Source organism: Leptosomus discolor, chromosome 2, assembly GCF_034619465.1.
Source record: "Leptosomus discolor isolate bLepDis1 chromosome 2, bLepDis1.hap2, whole genome shotgun sequence".
Taxonomy (NCBI): domain Eukaryota; kingdom Metazoa; phylum Chordata; class Aves; order Leptosomiformes; family Leptosomidae; genus Leptosomus; species Leptosomus discolor.
In genome coordinates, this window is record NC_141392.1 from 43,611,357 (window position 1) to 43,630,215 (window position 18,859).

At 37.3% G+C, this 18,859-nt stretch overlaps 1 protein-coding gene across 3 annotated transcripts in view; it reads left to right on the forward strand.

The window, feature by feature from the left end:
* The window catches only part of LYST (lysosomal trafficking regulator), an 87,489-nt gene that overhangs the window by 37,257 nt on the left and 31,373 nt on the right, over nt 1-18,859 (forward strand). For all 3 annotated transcript variants that reach the window (XM_086482341.1, XM_009960969.2, XM_009960970.2), the window contains exons 23-42: nt 264-433; nt 2,166-2,396; nt 3,358-3,524; nt 4,021-4,173; nt 5,591-5,782; nt 6,329-6,507; nt 7,618-7,824; nt 9,146-9,322; nt 9,809-9,885; nt 10,854-11,042; nt 11,762-11,907; nt 11,983-12,079; nt 12,739-12,800; nt 13,162-13,217; nt 14,217-14,369; nt 14,711-14,955; nt 15,648-15,714; nt 16,597-16,753; nt 17,148-17,288; nt 17,694-17,911. In XM_086482341.1, the coding sequence (XP_086338467.1) occupies nt 264-433; nt 2,166-2,396; nt 3,358-3,524; nt 4,021-4,173; nt 5,591-5,782; nt 6,329-6,507; nt 7,618-7,824; nt 9,146-9,322; nt 9,809-9,885; nt 10,854-11,042; nt 11,762-11,907; nt 11,983-12,079; nt 12,739-12,800; nt 13,162-13,217; nt 14,217-14,369; nt 14,711-14,955; nt 15,648-15,714; nt 16,597-16,753; nt 17,148-17,288; nt 17,694-17,911 (3,084 nt within the window). The remainder of the gene's footprint in view (nt 1-263; nt 434-2,165; nt 2,397-3,357; nt 3,525-4,020; nt 4,174-5,590; nt 5,783-6,328; nt 6,508-7,617; nt 7,825-9,145; nt 9,323-9,808; nt 9,886-10,853; nt 11,043-11,761; nt 11,908-11,982; nt 12,080-12,738; nt 12,801-13,161; nt 13,218-14,216; nt 14,370-14,710; nt 14,956-15,647; nt 15,715-16,596; nt 16,754-17,147; nt 17,289-17,693; nt 17,912-18,859) is intronic.

Below are 18,859 nucleotides of genomic sequence, written 5' to 3' on the forward strand. Positions count from 1 at the left end.
ATGCATTCTGTAACTGTTGTGTGTAATTTAATCTCCCCCGAACTTGACCAAAAAACTGAGTCTTCAGATTGAAAGGGTAATGTCAGCAGTCGGTTGTAACAAGGGCAGTGTAGATTACAGGTGCAATAGTCCAATTGATATTTTTAATCTGGAATTGTAAAAAAGTGTATTTCAAACTGTTCAAATCATAGACAAGAACTTAACTTTCGAGTGAGTTATGATGTAAATTTACATGTTTAATATAATTATGCATTTATTTTCAGTTGTTGGATGCATATTTCAACAGAGCAAGGAGGGAGCAGAAGGAGAAATTCTTAAAGAATCGTGGCTTCTCCTTGCTAGCCAACCAGCTGTACCTTCACCAGGGGACTCAGGAAGTTGTAGAGTCTTTTTTGGAAATGCTCTTTGGCCGTTCTGTTGGCTTGGATGAAGAGTAAGTAACGCTTTGCTTTTGCATCTTGTAACTTAATATTTAAACTACAAGCAGCACACTTTGGAGGCTTCAAAACTGTTTTGAAATGTTTTGCATGTAGCTTTAACACTTAAACATAATAAACTTCTTAGGACTATTGTACGGCTCTTAAGCTGTTTGTAAGCAACTTCCTCTGGTGGGTGCTGTCAGCTGGGGTCTTGTAACCCCTCTGCCTGCTCAGGCGGGTCCAGAGGAGGGCCGTGAAGATGATCTAGAGGAGTCCCTCCCCTGTGAGGACAGGCTGAGAGAGTTGGGGTGTTCAGCCTGGAGAAGAGCAGGCTCTGGGGAGACCTTACAGCGCCCTTCCAGTGCTTAAAGGGGGCCTGCAGGAAACGTGGGGAGGGACTCTTGATCAGAGAGGGTAGTGACAGGATGAGGGGTAATGGTTTCAAACTGAAAGAGGGGAGATTTAGATTAGGTATTAGGAAGAAGTTCCTTACTGTGAGGGCAGTGAGACACTGGAACAGGTTGCCCAGAGAAGCTGTGGCTGCCCCCTCCCTGGAAGTGTTCAAGTCCAGGTTGGATGGGGCTTTGAGCAACCTGGTCTGGTGGAAGGTGTCCCTGCCCATGGCAGGGGGGTTGGAACTAGATGGACTTTGAGGTCCCTTCCAACCCAAACCATTCTGTGATTCCTGATCCTGCATGAAACACTGACTTGTATCCTTCGAAGTTTTAAGTAGTATTCACTACTGGATTTTGGCAGGTGATCAAGGAAAAAGCTTGTTGCCACAGCTGCTTCCTTGGCTTGGCCCTGAGTTTAAATCCCTGTTTTCTTTAGGGAAAAACCCACAGGTACACAGTTCCCTTGATCCAAAGAGCCACCTTATATTGACAGGAAAGGAAGTTACCTTTAAGCAGACAACTAAGTAAAGATTTTTTTAGAATTAGTCTGATTCCTTAATGATTGTACAGGGAGAACATGTGTCTAAGTATAGTCAGGAGTGCAAAAATCTTGCAAAAATCTCCTTCTCAGTTGCTGCCTGTGCAGGATTTGTAGCCAAATTACTGCTGTCTGTTGGCCTGATCTTCCACTCCCCAGAAAAATACTCCTGTTTAACTGCAAGACTTAAACCTGGCTGCCTAAGTAGCCCTAAAGCAGAGAACTGTTATTTCCTCAGGACTGATTATGGAGCTGGAAAGGTAATTCTATGTCTCAGGTTTTTAGGATTGTGTATAAATCATATGATGGGCTGATAACCCTAGAATAGTAATCCAGTTTCTTAGTGCACAAGTAATACAAGGTCTGAAGCACTGTTCTGAATTCTACAGTTGTAGTAAGCCAGAAGTTGCCAAACTTAATTAAACTTCAGCAGTAATGGATATAGGATATCAAGCCTGCTATCAGTCAGTGTATTATTGTATTCATGCCAAGCTGTATCTGGTTTCTTGATAGTGTCTGTGCCAGTTGTAACACTTATTACTGGAAAGATGATGGGTCATGTTTTTCTACACTGATAAAAAAACCCCACTGTTGTCATAAAATCTGTGTTGTAGACAGTGGGTAGTTAGCTGAACCTTCAGATGTACTTCAGATGTGGCTCTTTATTTTGCTCTTATTTCCTTTAGTACATTAAATTGCAATCTACATCTTTGCCAAAATACTGACATAGACTGGTATTCCAGTTGCATATACTAGTTGCATATACCAGGTTGCTATTTTGAGGATGCCACTCACTTAAATTTATGTTAATAGATTTGATCTGGAAGATGTCAAGAATGTTGGACTCTTTCAAAAATGGTGTGTCATTCCTGTTCTGGGTCTTATAGAGAACTCTCTGTATGATAATGTTCTGCTGCATAACTGCTTCTGTCTCCTGCTGCAAATCATAAATTCCTGCTCAAAAGTTGCAGACCTACTGCTTGATAATGGTTTGCTCTACGTGTTGTGTAATACGCTGGCTGCTCTCAATGGACTGGAAACAAAGTGAGTATTGTTACCGGTTGCTATAAAATAGTCCAGGCACAACCTTATGTGTAGCAAAAATTGCTGTATTGTATTTGTTCTACTTTCTAAAATGATCAGAACAAAATATGTACAAATGTACAAAATCACACTGGTTTTGAGGTTTTCAGCTTTAATTATACCTGTAAGTGAAAATTAATGTTTAGATACTCAGTTCAAACAATGGAGTAGAAAATGTACTTTCTGTACCTAAAACTTTCAAGTGAAGTGACGTTTTAAAATAAGTTTGTTGCACTGTGTGCACTTAGGATGCTTTTTCTAGTAAAACTCACCTGAACAGTAAGAAAAAGCCTCAACAGATAGTAGCATTCTACTGTATCTATAGCCAATGTCAAAACTGCAGGAAAAGTCTCTCCTGTGCTGCCTGTGATTTAATATTTCAGATTTTGAGTAACTTAAATGACTTCGTTAATTAGAAACAATCTTTACTTTTAAGGAAGGTTATACAGTGAAGGAAGAAGAGATGGGGTTTTGTTAATTTATTGCATTAGTTGGTATCCTGAAAAAATAGACAGATTTCCTTTTTACCCTAGCATAGTTGTAGTTCAGCATGGTTACAAAATGAGCTATTATCCTGAAATTTTTTTTGAGAAATACAGGATTTCAGATCTGTGTTTTTCACTTGGAAATCTGACAAATATATAATTTCTTTTCCAATAAAACTTCGTTACAATCTAAAACTTTGTTACAATCTTAGTGTTAGAATGTCTGAAAGATTTGCAAGCAAATCTGCCAAAGTTAACACTGAAGAGGTGTCTTTGATTACAACTTTCTAGGCTTTAGCAGTAAAATTTATATATGAAGTCCAATATAATATCAGATACAGTTGGCAGAAGTAGCGAGGGGAATAGTAATGGGTCTTGTTATAAGTTACAATCTACTAGAATTCTCATGTTTCTGGTAACTACAACTTTGTTTGCAGCATTCCCTTGAATGACTACAAGTTACTTGCATGCGATATACAACAGCTGCTGGTAGCAGTTGCAATTCATGCCTGCAGCTCCTCAGGTTCTCAATATTTTCGTGTTATTGAAGACCTCATTGTTCTGCTGGGTCATCTTCAAAATAGTAAAAATGCAAGGATGCAAAGTAAGTTATCTGCTTATTTTTGGGGTCACGGGACTGGAGAAGTAAATCTCTTCCTCACTGATTTTTGTTTAAATTAATATTCCTGCTGAGGGAGAAGGGGGAGTTTTCTGGTGGTGGATCTTCTTTCTCTAAGTGGTTTTCATAGTAGTTTTCCTCAGGAGTCTGCCTTGCAGTAAAGAATTGTGTACTGCTGAACAGAACCAATCTGAACAAACAGGGACTGTAGAAGTTCATTAAGGGTATTTAAATTGAAGTGTTCTATACAGTTTTATTTTGCTTACTTCAGAGTAATGGAATTCAGTGTCTTTTCCATAAGAACTTGGTTGTGTACTGTCTGTGTTTGTGGAATAGTCAGGTGACTTTCTATGTGACTCCCGTGAAATCAAGAGTTTTACAGCTCTTGACACATTTTCTGGGTTTTTTTATAAACATCTGGTAAAAATTCTTGAAGATGTGTAAAGAAAGTCGTGTGTCTTTTGTATGCCCCTCTCTGTAGATATGGCAGTTGTTCTGCAGTTAAGAGTTCTTCAAGCAGCTATTGAATTAATAAAAACTACAGCAAACCAAGATGCTCAGGAGCAGGCTGGTTCAGTCCCATCGCCATCTGCACCACATCGCGCAATGTTTCAAAAGCGTAAAGGCATTGCTGGTGAGTAGCAAAAGTGTAGTAGTCTTGTCCTTTCTCCTGTATTATTATTATTATTATTATTATTATTATTACTTTCAAACTGTGATTTCAGTGATACAACAAATGAGTCCTGTTGCTTTCCTTTTTCTGTGGAATAGCTTTGTAAAGCAATATATGTGTATTTAGAATAGTGTAGCCTCTACCCGTTTTGAACTTGTGTGGCTTTTGTATTAGGAGAAGGGAGTGGGGGATGAAAATGAATCCTCAGTCGCAATATTCTCACTGCAGTGTCTAAAGCCAGTTATTACCTTCTTTTGGGATTCTCTTCAATTCCCGAGTTGCTTAGTGAAGATGTTTAAGTAATTCATAGTGGTTTTAGTAATCAACTTCACAGTAAGGAAATACCAAAATAAAGTTAGTGCTTGTAACTGTAACACAGCTATTATGTGGGGATTGCGTTGTTGCACAACTTTTAATTAGTGCTCATCCTGAAGTAAATACCTGGCACCCCAAATTTCTAGTTGGGAATGCAAGATTCCTAGATTCTGGTGTGGTTGTGCGTGTGAAATGTTTGTGCAGTTCTAGCTTTGGCAGGAGTACTTTCTGTGTGTTTGATAGCTTGTGAATCATTCTGTGAAGGTTTTGGAGTCTTCTGGCTGGAAGTTGATTTTGTGTATCTCATAAATGAAGCTGCATTTAAGACTTTGTGGAAGATATAGTTTAAAAACCTGACCTATATTTGAGTTTTCTAAGAAACCAAAACAAACCACTATTATTCCCTGTTTACTATAGGAATGTTTCACTTGATATGGCCCACTTTTGAGGCCCCTCCATCAGCCTAGTAACTGTAGTGAAAATATTTTATATTGGTGAATCTGGTAAGGTGCTAAAGATAAATAGTTATTTCTGAAAGAAGCAAGTACAGTCAAAGCCTGCCAGTTAAAGGAATAGTAGAAGAAATACTATTAGAAATACTACTTCTAGCAAAATTGGTGGCAATGTGTGTTACAAAATGTGTTTATGCTGTTAATATAACTGACTCCTCATTTATGTTGATAAAGCTGCTTTCTGATATGCAGTATTTTTTTTGTTGTATCAATTTTTAATCCTTTGTCCTAATTATACAGTAAAAACAGGAATAAAAGTAACTTTTTTAGAATCAGCTTTTCACAAATATGCGAGTTGTAGAATAGATCTGATCTTGAGAATAACTTATTTCATGGTATCACTTCTTGGATTTTTAATTTTTTTTGTCTTTTAAAACATTTTCTATTTGAAAATAAAAACACCCAAATGACACTTATGTTCCCTTCAGTATTAATGTACTTCAAATGTTTTGTTTCCTTAAATTATGTGGACTCCTTGGATGAAAGCAGTTGCTGAATGAATTTTTTTAGTGCATTTTAGTAGGATGCTATTAATGCTTCTCTACTTAAAGGCTCCAGAAAGTTTTCCCTTGCTCAGTCTGATGCTCTGCTGATGAAAATGCGCTCACTAGCCAGTGAGGAATTCAACATGATGATGCAGCGGAGAATGAGCCAAGAAAATCCTGTCCAAGCCACTGAGACGGAGTTCATACAAAGGTTGCAGAGGCTGACTGTCCTAGCTGTTAACAGGCTCATTTATTTAGGTGGGATTTCTTTCTGCTCCTTGGTTTTGACAGAGCCAATGTAGTGATATATGAAAAAAGGATTCTTGCTTTTGGAGTGTTGAAGTGTTTGAGAGGAAAGTAATACCACTGATGCTAATTTCACAGAATCACAGAATTTGATGGATTTAATGATAAAACATCATTCTCCCAGTGATTTGTCTCTCAGTGTTATGTAACTGACAATCTGGATACAGTTTTTAACTGAATGAACTGAATAAGTTGTCTTATTTCCACATTAATCTATTCATGTGTTAACTGCCTGAATTATTACCTGAAGATTTAGCTCTGCCAAAGGGAGCATCTGCTTTTCTAAAATGCATCAGTTTGCCTGTTTTAATGAAATGGCTATGTTTATTAGCAAGTCTTGATGACTTTGGGGGCTAGCTCAAATTTCAGAGAAATAAGAGAAAGAAAGTATGGTAAGTATAGTACTAAAGGCAGTATTTGATTTAATGCCAACTAAAGGGTCATAGGATTGTCTTGCTTGAGATGGTACTGATCAATATGTGCCTCTTAAATTTTAAGCATCTACTGAAGAGTGCCTTGACGTACTGGGTATAACAGAGAACACAAGTCAAAGCAGACTTTCAGCATCCCAGCTGGAAGTTCCTGAAGAGGAAAGCCAGCAAGAACTGCCTAGCAGAGCAAATCCTTTTCTTAAAGAAATGTTCAAAATGTTGGTGGAAGGAGTCAAAGTATCCATTGTAAGTAATTAGATGTTGCCCACATTAAAGCATATTTCACAAGGTTCCTTTATTAGGAACTTTTCATGCATGAAGTCTTCTGTCCGTAAATGCTTTTCTTACTGCCTCTCTCAATTCAGCTGTGACGTTAAAAACTATGTTCAGCTTCCCAGTTGTTCCTGCAGCTGTAAAATAATGTCTGCATCTGTTCTAATGTTTACCTTAACATTTAGCAACATTCTGCTTCCTGAACAAGCACACAGAGGTTAGGCTGCTCTGTAGTGCAGATTTGCTCATGTAAACATCAAAGTTTAAGTTTGCTGGAGCCTATAAAACAAGATCTGCTGTGCATCCACAGATGATGGAGAGTTTGAGCAATTTGTCTAACATATTTTAGAGTTGGGAACGTGAACTTTCTTTTTTTTTTCCAATTGCTGCCAAAGGGCTGAAAGTTTTCTGTTCTAGGATACAGATGTTAGCTTGTCAACCTTTCCAAGGAGATCATGTTTCACTTAGGTAGTTTGAAATTGTTTCATTGGAAAACTTAACTTACTGTTTCATGCCTCTATTTCTCTTAAGTTGTATTTTTAAGAAGTAGCTCAACTTAATTTTCTTTCTAGCTCTGGAAAATTAAGTCTGTTATCTTTCCATCATGCTATACTTGTAGTATTTCTTGAAGATGGCAAGTTTCATTTTGTGAGCACAAACACCTCAATCCGGTGCCTTGTTTCTGAAACTAGTGATTAACATAGAAGAGCTATTCATTAAAATAAGCAAACAAAAAAACCCCTTGATTTTTTTTAAACCCTCTACATTACAATTTTCACTTTTTTGATTTTTGTATAGTCCCTCTAACTGAATATCCAGTTTAACTGGGAGTTGCATTCCTAATAGTGGCAGATTGAGGAAAAATATGCTTATTATTAGAATGAACAAACCCTTCTTTCTTTTTTAGGAGAATGCTTTTAATCTGTAATAATAATCAGTAAACTAAAATTCTTTATTTTTGTAGAGAAATCTTTTTTTCATCTTACATTTGATCATGTGAACTGTGTTTGTTTTGTAATGTGAGAAACTTGGTAAAAGGAAGCCCTATCCCTGTAAAATTAAAAAATTGTCCCTTTTACTTAGGGCACCAGCAGAATAAACCCACCAAAGCAGCAGTGGAAGAGAATCCTCTTGTCATGTAAGGACACGTTCCGTACCCAACTTGGGAGGCTTCTTGTGTACAACTTGTCTCCAGCAAGGCCACTGCTAGAGAGAAGGCAGGCTTTGGAGATGGTACAGGAAGTAAACCATCAAGAGATTATGCGTGACTGTCTTAGCCCAACTTTGCAAGTAAGCTCAGGAGTTTTTGAGAAGTTTGTAAAACCTGTGTTCAATTCTTTTGTTTAAACTTTAGCCATATATAATTCTAAATAATTGTAAAGTTATTCACTGCTGTTCTGTCAGTGTTTAGTGTCATGACGAAGTTGTGTCATACAAAATGCCTCTGTACCTCTGCAGTAGCTATATTATCCTGAAGGTAGATAGTTCTATAAGAGGCAAGATAGGATTATGTCTGGGTGTGTTGACTTTGTAGCACATCAAACATTGTATGTCCTGTGTAGTGCAGAAACAAAAGGTGGTGGTAGTTTCAACATTAAGAATTTTACTGAGATGCTAGAAGTTAAGGTACCCTGAAGAGCAGATTGATGAAGGAATTACCCTTGCCTTGGAACTCTTAACTGCAGACTTCCTGAAAGTTGTAAGAACTGGTTGCCACTCAATTTTAAGAAGCAGTCAGTCTTCAGTCAAAGCAGTACTCTATCTCTTTTTATTTAGTCTTTATTAATTCTTAAAGTGGGATTGTGTATTCTAAGTTCTTAACTCGAATAGAACAGTTTCTCCCTACTTTTCTGGGTTTGTCAGAAAAAGCTTTTTTCATTGTACTCTGTTAGTGCAAGCTTGAGAGAAAGCATTTTAGAGCTGTGATCAGGAATCTGGCAGGAATGTTGCTGTTGGAGAAACTGTAAGAATGAAATAAATTAAGACGTGCCCTGGTTTGAGTCTCTGTATGCTAAGGAGAGACAGTACTTATTGGATGCACCTATGACAGTTAAGTGTTTCTGATTACGTAGATATTGTTCTATTAAATTAAAACTTTCACCAGTAAGAAGAGAGCTGATATACTAGCAATGACTTCTTTGAGGAAGTGTTATGTTGAGTGCATATATGGCCTGTGTCTGCTTCACTTCATTATCTGTCAGCTATAATTTGATTAATCGGATAAGGTGTAGCATTCTTGCCAGGCAAAATTAGGAGTCTCTGGCACGTATTTCTTGAAGTATAAATAAGGCTGCAGGAGCAGAGTACTTGGAAAAGAAACTTCACTTTTGTGTAAGTCATTTAAAAAGTCACAAGATGCTGGGGGAAGTTTTATTGTGTGGAGGATTAAATTCAGCATGTTCTTTCTAGTTTCATAGAAGTTTGCCTGCAAACATTAAAGCAGCCATTTCCTTTTAAATCACAGAAAAATTAGTAGAAGACATTTGTCCAGGCTGACTAGAAAAGGGAATACAGTTGGAGAAGAGAACTGCTCAGTGTTGTATTGTGGAAATGAAAATGACCATACGTCTGCATTCCCCTCTTCCCTTCTTCCCTTCTTTTCATCTTCTAGCATGGACCTAAATTAGTGCTCTACTTATACGAGTTAATGCACAGTCACAGTGATGAAATGACCAAAGAAGAACAAAGAGCAGCAGGAGACTTTGTGATTACGTTGAAATGTTGTGGCTATAAATGCATTCCCCTGAGCCCACGACCAAAACCGGATCTAATAAAAGCTTTGAAAGAGGTTTGTAAATAAATAAAAACTTTAGTTCAAAACCAGTATATTTGAGACAATTCTGTTACATGGGGTTAGAGTTTTATTGCAGACAGCAGTTTTGTTTGCTTGGTGTATGGCTTATGCTTTTGGGGATTCTCTTTGGGTTCTGAATATGTTGCATATACTCAGCGCTTTACAACAAGCTTAGGGGTTAATGCTTCTTGGTTAAGCATGTTACTTAACTCAGGCAAAGGTGAGAGTTCATAATAAGCTACTAGTATCCCATTGTCAGGAAAAAAATAAAGAAATTATGGTTTCTTGCAAAAAAAATTAATAACTAAATATAATTAAACTGCACTAACTGAAATGAAGTCTTGATGGTTTAAAATGCTGTGAAGATTAGTTGAACAGTTTTGTCAGTTTTCCTTTTTTAAATTGGCATATCCTTTAGCCTCTCCTTTCTTATTTTGTCCATCTGGAAAAAAAAAAGTAATGTATAAAACTTCCATTCAGGATCAGAAGAAATATGAGATAGAAGAAGGTGTAAACAAAGCTGCTTGGGAGAAGACAATGGCTAATAATCGGCAAAAGTAAGTGCCACCTTAAAGGGGCTGCAAGAACTCTATAAGAATGTTCTCTGTTCAGTACACACCATTGAAAAGGTGCCTATGTGATTACTATAGATCATATTTCAAATTAACAGTACCGCTAGTTTTCAGGGTTTTTTATTTTACCATTATAAAAGCAACTTGACTGTAGGTATATGCATTTTGATAGGTTGTATAATAAATGGCATTTTGTGAACTTCAGAATACTGACTCATTCTTTGCACATTTGGCATTTCACCTGTAATTTTACAGCTGTTGTACCTGTCCAGCCGCCTCTCCTGTTGCTGTGATCTGTGCAATTATATGTAAGGCAAATGTCCTTGCAACTAACCCCAATATTCAGTGAATAAAAATATCATTATATTCAGCATAGTATTTGAACGCTTTTGTGAGCTACACAGGCTGCTGCTACTTGGCATAATGTAAATTTTGGTAGCTTGTAGCAGATTAAGAGGTTCTTTCCATTAATTTACATCTTGGGCTTTGCCGGAGAGATCAGATCTGAGATGCACACACAACATGCTTCAATGTAGGCAACGGCAGTAACTGTGAAGGTCAGCTTAGTCAAGTCTGTCCAGATAAGCCATAAGACTTTACTATGTTAAATACCTTAAGGTGTTTGAGCAGTGGTAAATTACTGTTCTTACTTCAGATTTTTATTGTAATGAATATACATTAATTAGTAAAGCCTGCTAATATATAGCCATTGATCTTCTGATTGGCTTGTCTTGTCTTTGGCCACAAGTAATAGTGTTTTTGAAGGCTAAGCAGCAGAAGGTGTTCTTGAGTCTTACGAAAATTACGTGGGCTAAGTGGCTCTGCATCTGCTGTAACAAGAACTATGGATATCTACTGCCAAACTGATTGTATTTTATAAGGGGTTTTGGTGTCTTGCCTACCGTTTTAGTGCATTTATTTGACATCTTAAAACAGAACTGTTTTTTCCTCAGTCTCTTTCAACGTCTGGATACAAAATCTAAAGACATCTCTAAAATAGCTGGAGACATCACGCAAGCTGTGTCTCTGTCACAAGGAATGGAAAGGAAGAAGGTAATCCAGCACATCAGGGGGATGTATAAGGCAGAGCTAAGTGCCAGCAGACATTGGCAGGAACTTGTTCAGCAGCTTACCCATGATCGGTAAGTTGTTCTCATCTCAGTGAAAAAGCAAGAGAGACTTGATGCCTGACATGTGCATCTCATTCTACTTAGAGGCACATAAAATGTAGATGATATTAAAATTAGAATTAATTACTTTTTCTAATCATTTGATGGTTAGACTTGTAAAATGCTTGATTTATTCCCCTATTTTTAGGGTGAGTAGCAAAGTAGTCTATGCCATTCAGACAGGATTTTTGTTACATACATTTTGCCATGCCTAATAGAATGAAGAATGTCACAAAGTTTTCATTTCTTGCATTACATTGATGGAGTAACAAAACACTGTTTGGGTAATGTTATTTGCATTAGCATGCAGATCCTGTGTTTGCTAATCTGTGCAGAGCAAACTATGTTAAATCTTGCCAAGAAACCAAACAATGGTATTTTTACCACTGCAGAACTAGTATTATGTCGTGTTTGCAGCAGCTGAGTTGTCAAAATAAAGTACTGGATGCATTGTATGGCTGTCTTTATCAGAATTAGTAACTTAAGAGCAGTCTTATAGTAGTAGCTCATTAGTCAGTGGGATAGCTCATGAAAATAAACTATAGAATTCAGTCTTTTGATATTTTTCAGAAATAATTGCCCAGTATACTACTGTGAAACTTCTGCCTTTCTACTATTTAAATAAAACCAGAATGAATAAGCATATATACTGCCTCTGCTGCCAAGCTCGAACATACTTTGTTCTTTTTCAGAGCCCTCTGGTATGACCCAGTCTATTACCCAACTTCTTGGCAACTGGATCCAACGGAGGGCCCAAACAGAGAGAGGCGCCGCTTGCAGAGGTGCTACCTAACTATCCCAAACAAGTACCTTCTCCCAGACAGGCAGAAACAGGAAGGTAATTACAACATCTTCTAGGAGTATATCTGAATTGTAATGACTGCTAGTGCCTTATTTGTGGTGGTTTTTATAGGTGTGATAAAAACTCCTTTATCTTACCTATTTGAAGACAAAACGCATTCTTCTCACTCTTCTACTGTTAAGGACAAAGCTGCAAGTGAACATATAAGGTAAGATTTGGGTAACACCTCCCTTTCCTACCTTCTCCTATTCCAATGAAACAGTTCTCACTTGTTTGTCTAAATATACATAAAAAATATTGAGATAAGAGATGAATGTCAAAAATAGGTTTTTTTGCTATACTCATAGCAAAAGATCAGAGCTACCAACATGTACATTTTTGAAGTCTTAAAACAGTCTATCTCTACAAAAAAAAATCAGTAAAAGCAAATGCCATCTGGTGTGATTTGGGATGGGACTTCTGTGGGATAATTTGATGGGATTTCTTTACTTATTTGTCCCTTTGACAACTAAGACATGCAGTGCTGCTAGATCTAGTAGGTTTTACCATCAGTGTTCAAAAGCAAATAGTGTTTTCACCCTCTCTGCTTTTACTATTGTGTTACTCGGCTCTGCAGTTGTGTCAGTTTACCACCCATTACAGGCACTAATATTGTCTGAACTAACTGCAGAGAACACATACAGAAATAAATACAAATACACTAATACACAAGTTTAGAAAGCTGAGGTTCTATTTTCTTTCCTTGCTTGGGATTTGAACCATTAGAGTCATGGTGTTGAAACTCTTAGTCTTTGAGGCTGTTAGTTTTAGGTACATGCTGAAAGGTACATAAATCCATAAGCAATAATACGCTTTGAAATATTTCAGAGTTAATCGAAGATGTATAAGTGTAGCACCTTCTAGAGAGACTGCTGGTGAACTGTTGCTAGGTAAGTAGAAGTGTCAGTCCTCATAAATATCTTTCTTGTACAAGATTCTGCTGTATCTATAAGCTTGGCTACTTTTTTAAGTAATTGAGCTGTTGCCTGACTACTTATGGGTTATGTACTTTATAGATCAGTTCTGCCTTTCTTCCCTACTGTTTGCTTGAGTGCTATTTGGACTGTAGTTAAGTTTTAAAGTGGCAGACCACTTGCTAAAAGGTGTGGAATGATAAATTTTTTCTGTCAAGTACTATCTTACCTGGGTACTATTGGTATTCTTAACTCCCGGACACTGTTTATATAACACTAAGACGCTTTATACAAGTAGTAGTATTAGGTACCTCTTTGCAACTATTTTTTCCTGCAGGAAAATGTGGCATGTATTTTGTTGAAGACAACGCTTCAGACACAATTGAAAATTTGGTAAGTATTAGAGCATATTGTCCGGCTTTATTTTTTTCCAAACTATTACCATAAGTAGCTTTTGTCTACTGCCACTCAGATTGCTGGAGTATTAGAGTCTCTGGGCAAGGGCAGCCAAACTGATTAGTTTGTGTTCAGTGTTGCTTCTGTTGCCCCTGGCTGTGGAATCGGTGGGGATAGCAGAAAATGTGGTCCTGGGGCTGGGAGGGAATGAGGAGGGGTGATGTGGGGAGGCTTCTGCACCTTGCTGTCCATTGCTCTGAGTTCATCAGCGTAAGTGTGCAGAGCTTGCTTTGGTCTGCACCTGAGAACTTGCCTTACTGGAAGCTGGAGCACTAGGAAGCACAAACTCAGAAGTGTATGAATTGTGCTGTACTCTACAGCATCTGATTCTTGAGTTTTCCATTATATAGGGTGTTCTAGCTCCCCCCTTATACAAGGGGGCTGTTTCATGGAGGAAACTGGAACTGACCTCATCCTTATGATATACAAAGGCTCTGATGTATTATTTAAGTTTATACATCCAACAGATATTTAAAAAAAAAAATCAAGATATGGGTTATACCCTGAGAGTTTAAAACTATTTTCAGGGAGCTCTTCCTTGCATTGAGTAGGCACACAGCTCCTGTGCCTTAAGATGTTACCAGCTGTTTTATTGCTTTGTCATGTTGAAGAACTGTCAGAATTGGGATTCATGGCAAAGCCTTGCTTGCTCTGGTTGGTTGTCCACTATTTTAGCTTAAGAGACCATCCATGAAAATACGGCATTGCGTGCTAGTGTTGGATAGGGAACTAGAGCAGCTGAGGAGCATGCATGATGTTCTGCCCACTGCCTTGAGGAGAGTGGAGGATAGGAAACATATATGAAGAAAATCACGTCTTAAAGTATCACAGCAAAACTTCAGTTTGCCTTATGGTATGCTGTGTGGACACATTGAAGGGTTTCTTGTTTGGGAAATGTACTATTTAAAATAACTTTTTCAATTGCAAATTCTGCAGAGTTTTCATGGAGAAACCGAACCAGCATCATTTTCTTGGACCTATGAGGAAATTAAGGAAGTTCATAAGCGCTGGTGGCAGTTAAGAGACAATGCTGTGGAAATATTTCTGACAAATGGCAGAACTTTACTCTTGGCTTTTGATAATACAAAGGTAATGTGGCACTGATGCATAATAATATATCAAAGTATTTTGCTGTGTCTTCATAACATGTACATTCATACATTAGTTTTTAAGGAGACCTATTGCATGGACTGATTAAATTCTGCCTAATACATTTGAAAAAAGTTTGCTCAGCTAGATTTCTAGACAAACACAATCATGTTGTAAGACACATCTCTGATGTACTAAGACATGAAAGAATCTTAGTAATACCAAACATTATTCCATTAAAGCACATATCTGGAAATTTGTAAAATGAGAGAAACTTACTAAGTCTTGGTAGTTTGAAACTTTTTAAATTATATGATTAAGTCTATGATATTTTCTTCTAGGTCCGTGATGATGTGTACCACAACATCTTAACTAACAACTTGCCTAACCTTTTGGAATATGGAAACATTACTGCTTTGACCCACCTGTGGTGCACAGGACAGATTACTAACTTTGAATATCTGACTCATTTAAACAAACATGCGGGCCGTTCCTTCAATGATCTCATGCAATATCCAGTATTTCCTTTTATACTTTCTGACTACACCAATGAAACGCTGGACCTAAATGATCCATCAGTATATAGGTAATATGAAATGTTTGAAACTGGTTATTTTCAGATACTTGAACTGATCATCCAGTCTAGCTTTTTATCTTCATTGTACTAAAATGCACACGTACATCAATGGAACTATTCAGGGACAAGCCTAATCCATAATAACTCTGGCTTTTTACAATAAGTGGCTGCTTCACCTCAGATACTTAAATAAAATGCTTAGTATTATGAGTGTGTCTATTCAGAGGATGCTACAAATTGGACTTATATACTGTCTTAATAGGATATGGACAGTCCACAGGTTTAAATAAAAGCTGTATGTTTAAACTCATGTGATTAAAGACTTCCAGGCCAATTAGCAAAAAATAAATAGAAAAGGAAATAATGTTGAAAATTACTTGGCCAGTTACAAAATCATATTGTCTTCATTGTGAATTCTCAGACTAATACATTTCCGTTAAGCCAATTTAACATTTGTGCGCACAAAATCTTTGCCTTTATAGGACGCCTCTGATTTGACAGAGACACTTCTTGTCTGTTACTGTGCTATGGGGTAGCCTGTGGATCTGAGTTTGCCTTTAGTGCTAACTAAAAGTGACCTTTTTATTCTCTGAACTCTCTTGTAAGGTGATATTAAAGGCGTTATTCTTAAAGCATTATTAAATGGTGTGAATCAACACCTTTATAAAAATGACAAGATATCAGTACTACTTCTGTTACAGAAATCTGGTCAAACCAATAGCAGTGCAGTCTAAAGAAAAGGAGGATCGTTATGTGGATACTTATAAGGTAATTTGGATAACTATTTGCTTCTTGCCTTTCTCCTCTGTATAAATGATATGAGGGCTTTAACTTTTTTAACATATATTGATGGAGGAAAAATAAACCACAAATGCAGTATTTTTTGTCTATGGAATTCTTATTTCCAGTGTGCTATGTTTTCTGTGAATTGTTTTTTATAACATGCTTGCAACCTGTGTGTCTGTTCCTGTACCTGGAATTGTAAATTGACTTAGTCTTTCCATGTGATACTACTGAGGAGCTTAAATTGGTATCTTCTTACATATGAACATAGATATATTTAAAGATCCCTAAAGATCAAGAAGATAACTTGTTGCTGTTTGTTTGAAATTACTTCAGTGGAACTTGTGGCTATTCTTTTTGTTTGAATACAGAAAAGCTGTTTTTCCTCAAGTAACTGTTATTTTAACATGCCCTGCTGTGATTACAGTACTCTGATTTTTTTGCTCTTTAGAATGTTTTAAAGGCTGTAGGAAATAACATGCTGGGGAATGAAAGCATCTGCAGCTGGACCTTCAAACTTATATCTATATGATCATCGTCTAGTGTATTATTTGCAAATGTGTCTTCCATTTAGTATTGAAAGGCCTGTACAATGAGTCTGCTGTGTTAGAAAACGGAGGGAAAGCAAAAGTAGTCAAGAAAACAGGTCATTTAAATTGACTTAGGACTTTGATACCTAACTGGGTTGTAAAAGTGATCACATCTTTAGACCCTTAAAGTGTATTTGATTCCAAATTGTTTTTAAATGTGTGCTCCTCTGAAAGCTTTATTCCTAAATGACTCAGTCAAGCTCTTGGTTTTTACTGGAATGCAGTCTAAGTAGGAGGTTTGTGATATTTTTCTTTTTTTTTCCTACTACTTTACTAGTATTTGGAAGAAGAGTACCGTAAAGGAGCACGAGAGGATGATCCAATGCCCCCTGTTCAACCATATCACTACGGATCTCATTATTCCAACAGTGGAACTGTGCTTCATTTCCTAGTTAGGCTGCCACCTTTTACTAAAATGTTTTTAGCCTATCAAGGTAAGGTTACTTCTGCTTGTACTTGCATTTCACATCTGGGCCTTGTCCCAATGACCCAGGAATGCTATATGTACTCTGTTTAGCACAAGTTATCAATTCTAAATAGCTGAGTGTGGTAAAATTAAATCTGGTATGCTTTCATAGTAGACCTATTATGAAATTACCAAGCTAGACCATAAAGCTGTACATCTTATATTTATACATTAATGTATGTAGAATAAAAAGCTGACCTATATTTGACTTGCAGTCCATGTGTAACACATAGTAATTGAGACAGAAGGATTCTAAATGCTCTCAGCTGACAGGAGAGCAGTTAACTAATTGAAGTGGCAGATGTGCAACTGTTACCATGTCTGTCATCGATGTAACCAATTCAGTTTGGATTTCTTTACAGATCAAAGTTTTGACATCCCAGACAGAACTTTTCACTCTACCAATACAACCTGGAGACTTTCTTCGTATGAATCAATGACTGATGTAAAGGAGCTTATCCCAGAATTTTTCTACCTTCCCGACTTTCTAGTTAACAGAGAAGGTACACTAAGAGGGTAACAAAACTCTATACCTGAAACAGCTGTGTGGTTGAGCCTATGGGTTGAAACTGAGAACATTTATATCTCTTGACTGGATATGCTAAGTAGTAGATGTATGGAAGAAATCTGGGGGAAATTTGCAGGATATGCTAAAAAAGCTGTTATGTAGGACTTAAGGGAAGTTTTTTCATGATTGTCAGAGGTGCAAAATTGTTTCCCAGTTCTCTGATTTTTCCATTTGAATGACTATGTACAGCTTGAATGTGTTTGGGGGGCACTTGTTAATGGTGCTGCTTTGTTGATCAGCAATGGCTGTGCTTAATGGTTAGCTTTCATAGAACCCTGTAAAGACCTTTTTGAAGTTACTGTCGACTAAAATGTTGGAATGCTTACTTCCCTGTTTCTAGGTTTTGATTTTGGAGTACGTCAAAATGGCGACAGAGTTAACCATGTTAATCTTCCACCCTGGGCTCGTAACGATCCTCGTCTATTCATCTTGATTCATCGTCAGGCTTTGGAATCTGACCACGTTTCCCAGACAATCTGTCACTGGATTGACTTGGTGTTCGGTTATAAGCAAAAAGGCAAGGCCTCTGTTCAGGCTATTAATGTCTTTCATCCTGCAGTAAGTATTTGTTAAGCAGTGCATTTGTTCATTGTACTTAGTAACTTAATGGGGGAAGTTCAGTCCGGTTTGCTTGGAAAATATCCAGCATGAAGCAAGATCCCTTGCTCGTGAAGACTTTAACCGTTTCAATGTGGAACTGATAAGATCCCAGGGACTGCTGTGAGATTTGATGAGTTTGTTAGTCTTTCTTGCCTTGAGATAAGCATGGGGGATGATCAGGTATGGGGTTTAGACTTTCTGGGTAGTTGTTTGCAGTGGTATACAGGTATTGTGTTTGTGTGTACCTGCTCCGTCTTTCAAAAGAAGCCTTTGATTTAGGCAGATTGTGCTGCAGCTTTTGATACGATTAAAATAGTTTGGTTTGTCCTGGGCTTATTATTTGTGTTCTTGCCTTCATGTACATCTTACGTTTTGTCCCTCTGAGCACTTTCCCCTCAGTAAATTTAATCTCAAACAAGTCTTCATTTAATGTAAAGACTTCCAGAGTTTCACTAAATTGTAACACGGATGTCTCGGGTTGTATTCTTTAGCTTTCATCCTTACTACTGGTTTGGTCAGCCAGGGGGTCCTGGTTTCAAATGCGTTCAAATATGTTCAGTGGTCATTCTGCAGCTGGAAGAGTTAATAAAACAGTAGTGTTTGGCAGTGGTGGCTTTTTTTCTTTTGAAGTAGCCATCCAAATGCTTTCCTTCCTTTTCCCTTTTTTTGTGCACTTAAGTATTCGTTTAGTTATTACTTTGAATTTAAAATATTAATTTTGTATGAGTGCATTCATTGTTTTTTAAGGTGAAAAGTCAAGACCTTTGTCAGTGTGACTGAGGAAAAGTATGTGGAGAAATTATGGAGTAGAGAAAGAATTTCCACTTTGCTGAAATATGATGCATCTTCCTCCCTCCCCCACCCCAAACCAGAACTTTAATATATAAATTAAAAAGAGGTACAGAA